The sequence below is a fragment of the Megalobrama amblycephala genome, linkage group LG7, assembly GCF_018812025.1.
Source record: "Megalobrama amblycephala isolate DHTTF-2021 linkage group LG7, ASM1881202v1, whole genome shotgun sequence".
Lineage (NCBI taxonomy): Eukaryota > Metazoa > Chordata > Actinopteri > Cypriniformes > Xenocyprididae > Megalobrama > Megalobrama amblycephala.
Window position 1 is genome coordinate 15,917,197 of NC_063050.1, and position 13,511 is coordinate 15,930,707.

Genomic DNA, 13,511 nt, shown 5'->3' on the forward strand with positions numbered 1-13,511 from the left:
CTACCTCAAAAATGAAAATTCTGTCAAAAAGCACCATAAAAGTGGTCAAGGTGACTTATTCCATTCTTCTGAAGTCATTCGATACATTTTAGTTGCTAGGTTTGTTAACGTCAATGGCATTTTGTTCACAAGGCACATTATAACCTATGGAATATAGAGATAAATTTTAACTACTTTCATGGTCCTTTTTAGTGAGATTTTTTTTTTTGGACAAATGTGGTCATTGTGAACTGCTGATGTATGCACAAAAGCTTCATTTTGAAATATTCGAATCTATTAGTTTAACTCTTTCCCTGCCTTTGATGAATTTTTCCAGCAATCCATGTTTTGACTGTTATACGGTAGGGGGCGCTATTACACATCTTCTGAGAATTCAGAATCTCCTGATCAAAACACAGGCTAAGAAGAAATAGAAATAAGTGATAAAAGCATTGCTTATGCACATGTAAAATAGTGCGATCATCAAGCATTAAACAGCATACGTATAAATCAAAACTACCTAACGTTACCAAATGAAATGTCGACCCAGGAAGAGGTTAGGACTGTGAAGCTTTGGGGATGTTAATTGACTCGAACTACTCCATCTATGTTTTAGGCCTAATCATTGTTCTGAATGCAATCCGGACATAGTGTTTGACAAAAACACTATTTTTTCAGCTTTTTGTTCAAAATGTTGCTTTTTTTTTAATGAAACATACATTCAAGTGTTGATAAAAAAAAAGAACACAGCAAAATCCCCAGAGTTAAATCAACTCTGCTCAGAGTACATTTGGTCCTTCTCTAAATAGATGAAGTAACACTTAAGCAGAGTTAAATTTAATGACATAATTAAGTGATTAATTAAGTGATGATTGAGCATTAGTGATGAACACCTGCTGTTAACAAGCAAAATCACTGAAGAGAAACACAAGAACTACAACTGACTTCAGCCACAGCCTTAGATGAAATCAACTGAAGATAAAAGAAGACATTAAATCTCTCAAGGTCTGATAAAAAAACTCTACAAACAGCATTACCAGCTTCACATATTACTAACCAGATTGACTTTATTTCTTTCAGATGTCTACAGAAAGCAGACTTCTTACTTTTGGTGTATTGTATGTTCAAATATTCATTAAAAAAAATGCTGGCGGTGACTGGCAACTTTAAAAAAGAAAATGCTAGGGAAAGAGTTAAAAACAAATTATAAAAAAAATTTAATATATTAAAATATAATAAATAAATATATATAAAAATAAACTTCTAAAAGTATTAATGTAACTATTTATGTATTATATTAATATTATATTTTTATATATGTAATTGAAATAATAAAATAACTTTGCATCCATAATCATGATGTCGTGCCTTTAAATGTCCAACACAGCCACCTGCACTGACGGGTTCAGCTTCCTTCCCATGAACTCTGACACCGACCCTTTGACCCTTTACATGCTGAGAAAAAAAGAGACAAGTCATAAACAGAATGATAGAGTCCAGAAGAAAGATGAATGCTTGATACAAGGCACGTCTAGGAAGAGGAAGTGGAGGGCTTGAGAGAGAGAAAGCAGATGGAGATAAAGATCTAATCTTTTGTGAAAGAAAAACAGAACATAGGGCCAAAAAGAGGTGGGAATTCCTTCAAATGTGTAGAGCGGTTTGTTGGTATCCACAGGAAGTATCTCAGGAGGAAACAGGAAGTCTGGCTGAGCCTCCTGAAAAGTGGCATGTAATGGCTGTGAGAAGTGTGCTTTTTTTCCCCATTACAGTTGAATTTCTGTCAGCAAATGCTTCAGCAAAGCTTTCACCCTCCCGTTCCAGATTTCCTACAGCAGGAAAAGCCGCTCCGCTCTGGAGCTATTCTTGAAGAGAGATTTCTCTTTCACTCCTTCCCTTCCTGCCTCCACCGTCTTCCTGTATAGCACCATCTCACCGCTCTGTGAAAGCCTCTGGGATTAGGGTCTGTGTAGAGTTTATTAAACGCATAAAAAGCAAGTTTCAAAAAGCATAAACCAGGCAGAGTTTATAATCTAAAAGAGTTGGATATGTTCTGACAAACCAGAAAATGATCCGCAGCAATCCAAGGTCAAAAATGAAGCCAAAACACACCAATAAAAAATGCATCAAAAGTACTGACCAGGAGCGTTGAGGCTTGGTATTCCTGTCAAACACACCTGCAAGACTTTCAATGGAGCACAAGCAGCTCAGGTTATTGATTTTGGAGCTACAAAATCAACATGCTACATTTTGTATGGATGGGAATCGTAAGGAATGTAAAGATTTCGGTCCCTTAACGATTCTACTGAAGATTCTTAGAACTTTCGAGGAATAATTAATTTAAATAAATGCAATTCTGTTGCCAAATGATGAGATCGTTTTGATAAACAATTCTTTTTAGATGCAATTTAATAATTTGTCTTTTAACATCACATTATCAATCAATAGACAAACTTTAGGAATAGCATAGCATATTAAGTTGTGCAAAATAAGCATAAAACTAATAAAACCCAAACAAGACATACAAAGATCTGAGAACAAAGGCAAGACCACGAAAACCACAATGTTTCTAAAAACGTTTAGTGTTGGTTGTATAATTGTACTGATCATTTTGGTCATCCAAATACATAAACTGCACATAATATATAATATGCTTTATTTTTTGCTGACTAATAAATACAGACTATTAAATGCACATTTTACAAAAAAAAAAAAAAAAAACATTAAGCATCTTACATATTATGTGCAGTTTATGTATTTGTGCACCATACTTCATCCAGTCATCCACTGCCAAGATCGCCAATGGCTTTCTTGAAAAAACTGGAAAGATGCTACATATGTGTCCTTAAGTGCATACTTGAGTTTCACAAGTAAGTTTTCATGAAGACATTCACACACAAGGATAGAAAGTTACAGCACCTATTCAATCTTTCAGGACTTTATGTTCCTGGCAATGATTTTTCTCACTTCAACAGTAGTTGGCATGCTGGGAACATGCAGTACAGATGTGAGATCTGAAAGTCCCAGGTAGGAGCGTTTGGTAACCTTGTAGGCATTACAAACTTAATGTCTAATCTCAAATGCTACGCGCTGACGAAGACAACATCAGTAAACTCTCTCGGCAGGATGCGAGGTGTATTTTTTTAACAACAAAGAGTGCAGAGCCTTGAGACATGTAAACTAGTGATTCACACCTGATCTTCCTTGAGTGATTTCCGCCACCATCCTTCTGCTAATCTTAACAAAAATCTATGAAAACAACCGTAAAAGATCGTATTCTTATCACCTGTGAGCAAATTCAATAACTGACTCCATCCTTCAGGGCGAAACAGTATTCATTAATGCTGCTTTATACACGGTTTCTTTAGATGGGCCTGCTGCCACTGCAAACACATCCAAGACCAAAAATAACACACACACACAATCATGCTGACATTATAAAATAGATGAAGACAAGGATTTCATTGACATTAAAAGCCTAGTTTAGGAATTAAAAAATTACAAGCATAAAATAAACTGATTAATTAAAATTTGAGATAAATACACAGATAGAAATAAAGATAGAAGATAAAAAAAATATACAAAAAAAAAATCCTGTACAATCATATAAGAAATTATATAATTTAAATCAATTAAATACAAGAATAGTATAAATTAAATAAATTATAGGGCTGTGTATTGCCAAGAATCTGGCGATACGATACCTATCACGATACAGGGGTTACGTTTACAATGTTTTCATCAAAAACCTTAATTTCTTTTTGACGGAAGGAAGAAGGACATGAACATCTTGGGTGAGTAAATTATCAGGAACATTTTATTTGAAAGTGGACTAATCCTTTAATAATAATATAATAAAATATAAAAATTATTATAATAAATATAATAATAAATTCCGATATAAATAAATATAATACATTTTCTCAATGGATGACTGCTTAGTCTGAGCAGTATGACTTACAGGCTTTACATGTGGGGAAAATATTTTATATTTAGAAAAATGGCATCAGGCTGGCTGATGCCCTGGGGCCTTACAAGACCATAATTCATCCTTGCTTTCCACAACCACATGACAAAATTCAGTTTTCTCAAGTTTGTTTAGAGTTCATGTAACTGGAACAGCAATATACAAGCCTTAAAATGGGTGTTTTGTGGCTTTTACTCCATGTCTGTATGGTTTTGAGGTCACCACCATGCAAGGGAACTAATCTTTTAGCAGATTTCCACATGCAAAATGTAGTTTCTCTTTTAAATGTTGATGACACATTCTGCATGTGCATATGCAAAATGTTATCCAATTAAATGCTTTCTAAAATGAAAACGCCCCTCCCACTAAACCTCCTGCCTCTGACTTCAGCATGAGCAAACAGCGAATCACAGTGGCAAAATTAAAGAACTACTGGCTATTTAAATACCGGTCAAGCTCTTAAAGGGTTAGTTCACCCAAAAATGAAAATTATGTCATTAATTACTCACCCTCATTTCATTCCACACCCGTAAGTACTTCGTTCATCTTCGGAACACAAATTAAGATATTTTTGATGAAGTCTAAAGTCATGATGCATGCGTGAGTGTTCACAAAAGGAAATATGGCGACACATTAAAGGGTTAGTTCACCCAAAAATGAAATTTCTGTCATTAATCACTCACCCTCATGTCGTTCCACACCTGTAAGAAGTTCGTTCATCTTCCGAACACAAATTAAGATATTTTAATGAAATCCGAGAGGTGTTTTTTTTTTATTATTCTCCATTAAAAGCAATTAAATTACCACATTCAATGTCCAGAAAAGTAGTAAAAACATTGTTAAAATAGTCAATGTGACTACAGTGGTTCAACCTTAATGTTAAGAAGCGACGAGAATAATTTTAGTGTGCAAAAAAACAAAACAAAATAATTTCATTTTTGGGTGAACTAACCCTTTAAAGTCAGCATGAAACAGAAGTTACAATAATCTTTTCTTGCCATATTGTGATAAATATTTGACGTCTTTGAGTGAAACGGCTTCTTTTTTTGTCCATCAGGAATGGATTGAATGGTTGTGGTTTGCTATTGGTGGATCTCATGTGAGTGACAGGTTCCCCCGCCCTCACACCAGTAAACACATCATCAGAGAAGAGAAGAGAAGAGAAGAGAAGAGAAGAGAAGAGAAGAGAAGAGAAGAGAAGAGAAGAGAAGAGAAGAGAAGAGAAGAGAAGAGAAGATGCTGCAATACGTAGGGGAAGTTATTTTGATGAAAGATTACGAGGGCACATGAATTATGATGTGCACGGATAAATCATTAATAAAAAACAATGCACTATTTCATTTAAAAAAAATAAGAATTGTCAATTTTGACAGTGACTTTAAATGGTTCCATGGGGCCTTTAAAGGTGCCATCGAATTGAAAATTGAATTTACCTTGGCATATTGAGTTCAGTACATGGAAATGACATACAGTGAGTCTCAAACACCATTGTTTCCTCCTTCTTGTGTAAATCTCATTTGTTTAAAAGACCTCAGAAGAACAGGCGAATCTCAACATAACACCGATTGTGATGCAACAGTCGGGATCATTAATATGTATGACCCCAATATTTGCATATGCCAGCCCATGTTCAAGGCATTAGACAAGCCAGTATTAACGTCTGGATCTGTGCACAGCTGAATCATCAGACTAGGGAAGCAAGCAAGGACAACAGCAAAAAATGGCAGATGAAGCAATAATAACTGACATGATCCATGATATCAAGATATTTTCAGTGATATTTGTAAATTGTCTTTCTCAATGTTTCGTTAGCATGTTGCTAATGTACTGTTAAATGTGGATAAAGTTACCATCGTTTATTACTGTATTCACGGAGACCAGAGCCATGTTGTTATTTTCATTATTAAACACTTGCAGTCTGTATAATGCATAAACACAACATTCTTTATAAATCTCTCCAACAGTGTGTAATGTTAGCTTTAGCCACGGAGCACCATCAAACTCATTCAGAATCAAATGTAAACATCCAAATAAATACCATACTTACATAATCGGATATGCTTGATGATTAACAATTTGCAAAGATCCATTTTGAGGGTTATATTAGCTGTGTGAACTTTGTTTATGCATTGTATTATAGAGTCGCGAGCTTGGGGGCGGGGAGTGCGAGCATTTAAAGTGGAAGCACGCTGAATCTGCGCATATTTAATGATGCCCCAAAAGAGGCAGTTAAAAAAATGAATAAAAAAAAAATCTATGGGGTATTTTGAGCTGAAACTTCACAGACACATTCAGGGGACACCATAGACTTATATTACATCTTGTGAAAAAGCGTTCTAGGGCACCTTTAAGATTAGGGCTGGAACTAACGATTAATTTATCTATAATTTTTTCGATTAATCGCATAATCTACTGATTATTTTGCATTTTATTTGGTCTCTGTTTAAAAATTTTCCACACTTTAGATCAGGCTATTTAGATCAGATGTTCAGCATGCCCGGGAGCCGCCGTCATTGGGGAACATATACAGTGTTTCAAATCCACGCATTCCACGCAAATCTACGCAATTGACATAATCGATTACGTCTATGCATCGTTCCAGACCTATTTAAAATATTTAAAAAGGCATATCTACAAAAAAAAATAGTAAATAAAAATAAAATTAAAAGCATATCAACTGCGAAACTTTATTTAAAAGCAATTGTATGAATTTCTGTTCTTTATGCCGCTTTGCCCCTCGTAAGCCACTCCATCATTACTTTCGCACCTGCGAAACAGATACAGAACGTGATCTTCAATTAACATAAGAATTCAGCACTCTGAATATTATTAATCACATCTGCCAATCCTCAGTGCTGCAATTACGCCGTGCTGTTTATTTAGTGTGACTGGAATACGTCGAGCCATTAGCATAGCAGACGAGCACGTTCTGTAATTAGTTTATGACAATGAGACTCCACAAACCTCGAAACGGATCAATTTGAGTAATGTGTCATGTCATTAAGGAGAAAGCACGGGTTACTATGGGAAACCCATATGCTTTAAGCGAGGCCTATTCATCATGGTAATTTCGTCATTGTTTCAGTTAAAGTGACATTATTTGCATCTGGCCTCCACGCAGCACCTGTTTGACGATTAGCTCAAGAGTGTTAATTTAAACTGGAACTCAGGCCTAATGAGGAAAACTGATGAGGTTCCCAATGCCAGTTACATCATTTGGATCATCAGTAATATTATGCACATGTCAATGCTGACAAAATTAGATGTTATTTTGTACTGACTATGTGGTAAAAAGTGTGACATCTACTGTTCCAAATCAAGTTCTAAGAAACAAAACAGACCTGTATGGAGAAAATATTTAGTGGTCATCTCATTAAAAAGTTGGCAGTAAGTGAAAAGTCCTTTGCCAAGACCTCTGGGATGGTTGTGTGTTACTGGACTGCATCTATTCAGACTTGGAAACGAAACGGATGAGCTTGTTAGCACACATGAAAACAGCCACTAATGAAGACGAGCCCTAAGGGAAACATTAGATGGATAAAGCAGAAAATTTTACAGATCATGGTGGAATTGAGTCGATTGAGTCATCAGATCTCCACTAGTTTTGCTTCAGGACCCAAATTTACTTTGGACATCAAGTAGTGACCCAACACTAGGGCTGGGTATTGACACAGATTTCATCAATCAATTTGATTATGATTTACAAGCGGTATATAGTACATGTCAGTTTTTCTTAAGGAAAACAATCTCTTAACTAACCCTGTCAGTTGGTAGCATTAGACTACTATAATATTAAAAGTTAATATTCTCTAAAATTCAGTACAAATTCAATTACTTTTTTTTAAGATATACTAATCAACACAAAGTTGTTTAAATTGTACACAAGGCATTTTTATATCAACATCTTAATGATGTAATTATGTTTCTACTCCAATTCGTTGTTGAAATATAAACTTTTAAACGGTGGCTTTCTTGAAGGGTTGTCATTTATTACTCATTTGGTCTTAGGGTGAGTAATAAATGACATTATTTTCATTTTTGGGTGAACTAACCCTTTAAAAACGTGTTTTCATGACAGATTTATAATCAAACATAGGCCTATTAAGTAAGACATCGATGGCCTATGTTTGAATAAATCTGCCACTAAGGGATTAAGTAAAGAATATAATGAATATGTAATGCAGTGCAAGTATTTAACAAAATGATCCTCTCTAGAGTTAATATTTTCTAGCTATCAAGCTTTTATCAGTGAATGGCTTTCCTGAGGTAAATATGTAAAGTTAAGTGATATATTGTTTTCATTGCTGTTTTCTTTTGAGCACCCATTGAGCTATTACATGATACATGAATCATTTCGGTAGGTCATACAGTATATTTTTAAGCACAGCTTACCTTCCGATGTTCATCCATGTTGATCTCGTGCTGTAATGCCAGAATTATGATCAAATGAAGAGATGATCAGTTCACATGAGCTGCGCGCTGCCGTTTCGATTGAACTGAGGCGCTACAACGGTCTGTCACGTGACATAAAGAGCGCCAAAATGACATTTGCTTGAATTTCGTGATAAAACTGACCGAATTTGAAGGACTTTATTGCATATCAAAAGTAACAAAGCCTATTGCTTAGAGGGCAGACAAATAATGGGTGCGTCTCAAATCAGCTCTGTCTGTCTGGATCGCGAATAAGTTTATCCTGTACTGTACACGAATTCAGGCACTTCACATTGGAGACTAATTCCTGTGACATAGCATATAGATAGATAGATAGATAGATAGATAGATAGATCCCAAATGAAAAAATACTATAGTAATTTATAGTAAATACTATAGTGTTTTTGAACCACACTATAGTAAATTGTTGTATACTGTATGTATTATAGTATTTACAACACTTTGTTAAGTCTCTGGTGTCCTCAGAATATGTCTGTGAAGTTTCAGCTCAAAATACCCCACTATCTCTGTATTTAAAAATGTATTTAGTTACCACTTATAGTACACTTTAACCCATAGTGTACTACAAGTGGTAACTAAATACATTTTTTAAATACAGAGATAGTATACTAAACATTTACTGTCACATGCACATTTTAGTTTATATTTCATGGTGTTGAGTACATTAGATGTTCTTAAGATTATCTTAAGAAGTACTAAAGAAAATTTTTTAGTATATTAAGTACAAAATGAGTGTGTGAAAATAGAGCATTTTAAGTACATTATAAGTGTACTTTTTTCACCTGGGTGACCCTTTAAATGCAAATGAGCTGCTGCTCCTGACCCCCCTTTCCGGAAGAGGGCGGAGTTTTAACAGCTCGCGCTTCGGTTGCTCAACAACAACAAAGCTGGAGAATCTCACACCGCCAAGATGAGGATTGTCAGTAACGGTGTTCAGCCTTACAATGTTCAAACCGGAGTCGGACACTGATGGAGAGACTCAAGAAGAAGTTACAACTTTTAGAACACATCTGGACGTTTCTGAACGGTTAGTGGATAAATTTATGTAGTTGCTGTGGAGTTAATTCAACTCATCGACTAGCATGTGTCGTCATGTTAATCTTTTGTGCAAATCCAGCGTTGAATTGACTCTCGTTTGTGAAGCAGTCCGGCGTAAAATGACGGCATGGTAACAACACTCTACTACAACAACTCTTCCTCTTCTCTAAAGCAGCCCAACATGGCCTCACCCCCTTTGTTGTGTGTTCCTGGGGGCGGGGTTTATGTAAATTTTAGGGTTAGTGATGTCACCAACCCAGGAAGAAGCTCGTTGTAGTTCCTACCAGCCGTTTCTTGTAGTCCTTAAAAAGTGATTTCTATAAAAGAAAATATTTCCCTTTGTATTGAACTTTGAGTGTCGTAACTTTGCAAATGTTGTTTATGCTCAAACAGCAACATTACACACTAACTACAGTTAAAAAAGTGAAATCATAATCAAGGACTCCTTTAAAGCTGCAGTCCGCAACTTTTTTTGTGTTAAAAATTTACAAAAATTATATTATGAGAATGTACTCCATTTTCCAAACCGTGTTTTTGTCTTATCCTGAATCATTATGGTACACTTATAATAAGTGTTTATATTCGGACTATTTCAGACCAGACTGGTAGGACCCGCCGCAGAGTATCACAGTAACTGCGTGACTCGCCATAGACATACACAGAGAAAAGTAGCTCCGGCTACAATGTTCCTCCGCAAGACGCGTGCAGTTCTGTTTATTAACCGCTAGAGGGCCAAAAATCGAGGACAGCAAATCATTGTAAACCTATGATTTTGAAAAATTTGATGGTTTTCAAAGATAAAGTCATGTCCATATTAACATCATCCAATTTTGACCAGTTTCTACCAAAATACAGTATATTTGATTGGACGCACACCCTTTGACTTCAACAACAAAAGACATGGGAAGTGTTTCACCTCTCTTTTAAAAGACTTTGAAAACACAAGTGCTGTTAAATCAAGTGGCGCACGGAGGCAATGACCTTGCTAAAATGTTAATTATGAGAAAATTGCTATGGTGGAGATGAGAGAACCTTTTTCCACAGCTTTCTGAACTCAGTCTTTAATCAGGTGTTCCCGCTGCCGCACGAGGCACGACTGCGCTTTAAACTCCAGTTTAGGGGTTTTTCAGGTTGAAGGGGTTTAACTGTCTCGTAATTGCACAGCTTTTGATTGCAAATAGGTGTAAAATTATATGTTTACCTTAATTGCTTGTTAGCTGTCCAGTCCCACCAGATAAAACTCAGCGCACACAATTCACAAAGCTCATCAGGATGTTACGTCCTCAATGCTTTCTGTCCTTTATGAGCATTTGCAGTCACATTGTATGATATTATGATCCCGGTGAGATCTGGGATAAAATCCAAGGCAAATGCCGCAATATCAACAGACTTTTATGTCTGACGTACATCTTCAGACTTTAGTGATGTTTTGCATGAGACAGCAGATTTTGTACATTCATTCATTCATTCATTCATTTATTCATTAAAATACATACCTTATAATAGGAGTAAATGCAGTACAACAGTGATTTTTGGCCCACAAATTTGATACCAATGCTAAAAACGCATCTATTTTTTATAACATTATTCTTGTGGCTCGAGCAAAAGCAGCAGAAGGATCATAAGTTCAGTTCTCAAGGAAAGCAGGGTAAAAATATCTGCCAATGTTTATGCAAAAGAGTTAACATTATCGGCATTATAAATGTGCATACAGTATACTGCTTATACATTTTACTACATGGATTTTTTATTTTTCAAAATCCTAAAGCTTTGTCCATAAATAAATAAATAAATCCCAGATTTTCAATGTGCTCTCCGACTTTTGAGTCGGATTGCTCTTGTGACGTATTGACAGTGTATTACTTGAGAGAGCAGCTGTAGCAAACAGGAAATCCTTTCTGCCTGTTACTTAGCAACAAGTGGCATGCTAATATTCCCCACCTGCTGAATATTGACTGTGTAAATGAGTGTTTCGGGATGAGGAGGGCGATCTGACATGCTCATTGTGTGCGGATGACCCCCCAAAGGCAGCCCTTCGCCGCAATAGAAATGTGTTAAAAGATTAAATATTCAGTATTGCCATGTTTCATTTGACTGCCTGCTCAGAGCACACATAAATGAATGTATTAATGATTACAATAATAAATGTAATCTATTTAAAGGGTCAGATTCATAATTTGCAGTGAAAGAGATACTTACGCTGCTGAAACCATTATTCAGAAATGTTTGAAAGAAAAGCCTGAATGTATCACCCATGAACTGAAGGTGATGGCTGGAAGTGCTGTGTATGATTTACAGCACCAGGAAAAGGCTTGGGCACATCTAATTCTTTACTATTAATATTTATTATAATAGTTTATTATACCGTAATAATCAAGTGAATCAGCTTTTTAAACAGAACTGAAGGACTTCACAAGTATGCTGGAAACCTGACTGCTTTTTCTCAACTACTACTTAAAACATTTGAGGTATTACTTACAAATGCAAAATATTAATAATAGAATTCTATTTATAATAGAACAGAAATACATAATAGAAATACATTGGTGGTGTAGATGCACTGAATTTATTTGCTATTTTGATTCAATGTGACATGCAACCTGCATATCATCTATTTCTTAAAGGGATAGTTCATCCAAAAATGAAAAGTATCCCATGATTTGCTCACCCTCCAGCCATCCTAGGTGTATATGACTTTCTTCTTTCAGACAAACACAATCTGAGATAATCTAAAAAAATATCCTGGCTCTTCCAAGTTTTATAATGGCAGTGAATGGGGGGCCTGATTTTGAAGCCAAAAGAAGTGGAACCATATGGATCCATATCCATATAGAACCATATGGATCCATCGCAAAAGTACTCCATATGACTCCAGGGGGTTAATAAAGGCCTTCTGAAGCAAAGCAATGGGTTTGTGTGTATATATATATATATATATATATATATATATATATATATCCATATTTAAAACTCTATAAATTCAAATAACTATAGCTTCCAGTGAATGACCGTACGCATACGGTGAATGTGATTTCACCAAGTACGACATGTTCCTGGATCAACATCTTTGTTGATCCTGGAACAACATTCCAATCAACCAATTAGATTTGAGGGACAAGTTTAACGTTTATGTCAAGTTTAGGCTTGCAACCAGGGTTAGGTGCTTCTACATCAATGTTATCCACCTATCTTTCCCCTCTGATTTTAGGTATAAGTTTTAGGTAGGATTAGGTTTAGGGGTAGGAATAGGGTTAAGGCAAAATTTTCTGACAGGAATGTTGTTCCAGGATCAACAAAATATGTTGATCCAGGAACATGTCTTACTTGGCAAAATCACGGTGACCGCACACATACTGCACAAGTCAACTTGCGGCACAAGAGTGACCCCTGACGTGATGTATGACGCAGGATGTATCGTAAGCTTAGACGCCTCTCCCTGTTCAAACAAATAGGGCTGTGCAACAAACTCAAGCTCCTCTTCTCTTATATCGAAATCCTCTGACATTTCTCTTTAAAAATTCTCGTTTTAGACTTCTAATTCGTGACAGGTGTTTTGTTTTGCTCTGTCCTCTGCACCTCCGCGTTCATCATTATGTTATGTGTCGGCCGGGTCAGAGTTCACTCTTCTGCTTCAAATCGATGTGTACGGCTGTCTGCTAGAAGCTAGTTGTTTCAGTTATAAATATGTATATTTTTCTTACAAAAACCCATTGTTTTGTTTCAGAAGGTGTTTATTAACTTCCTGGAACCGTATGGATTACTTTTATAATGGATGGATACACTTTTTGGAATTCGAATGTGGCCTCCCATTCACCACCATTATAAAGTTTGGAAGAGTCAGGATATATCAGATTGTGTTCATCTGGAAGAAGATAGTCACATACACCTTGGATTGCTTGAGGGTGAGTAAATCATGGGATAATTTTCATTTTTGGGTGAACTAACCTGCAACAAAAATGTACAAAATAAATGTGGTTTCATATATAAGTAATGACTACAAATAGAGGTAAGGAGAAGTGTTTTTAAAGTAACTTGTATTTCTCTGTCATATCTGATTTACTGCTTTCAATCTGCATCC

General features: G+C 35.8%; 1 protein-coding gene across 4 annotated transcripts in view; it reads right to left on the reverse strand.

Annotated features, from left to right (window-relative positions):
- Window positions 1-13,511, reverse strand: part of inpp4b (inositol polyphosphate-4-phosphatase type II B) — a 244,590-nt gene that overhangs the window by 199,875 nt on the left and 31,204 nt on the right. The window contains exon 1 of one of the 4 annotated variants that reach the window (XM_048196105.1): window positions 8,336-8,456. The exons of the other annotated variants lie outside the window; for them this stretch is intronic. Within the exon in view, the coding sequence (XP_048052062.1) occupies window positions 8,336-8,353 (18 nt within the window). The 5' untranslated portion in view covers window positions 8,354-8,456. Of the gene's footprint in view, window positions 1-8,335; window positions 8,457-13,511 lie in introns of those variants that run through there. 4 annotated transcript variants of the gene reach the window in all.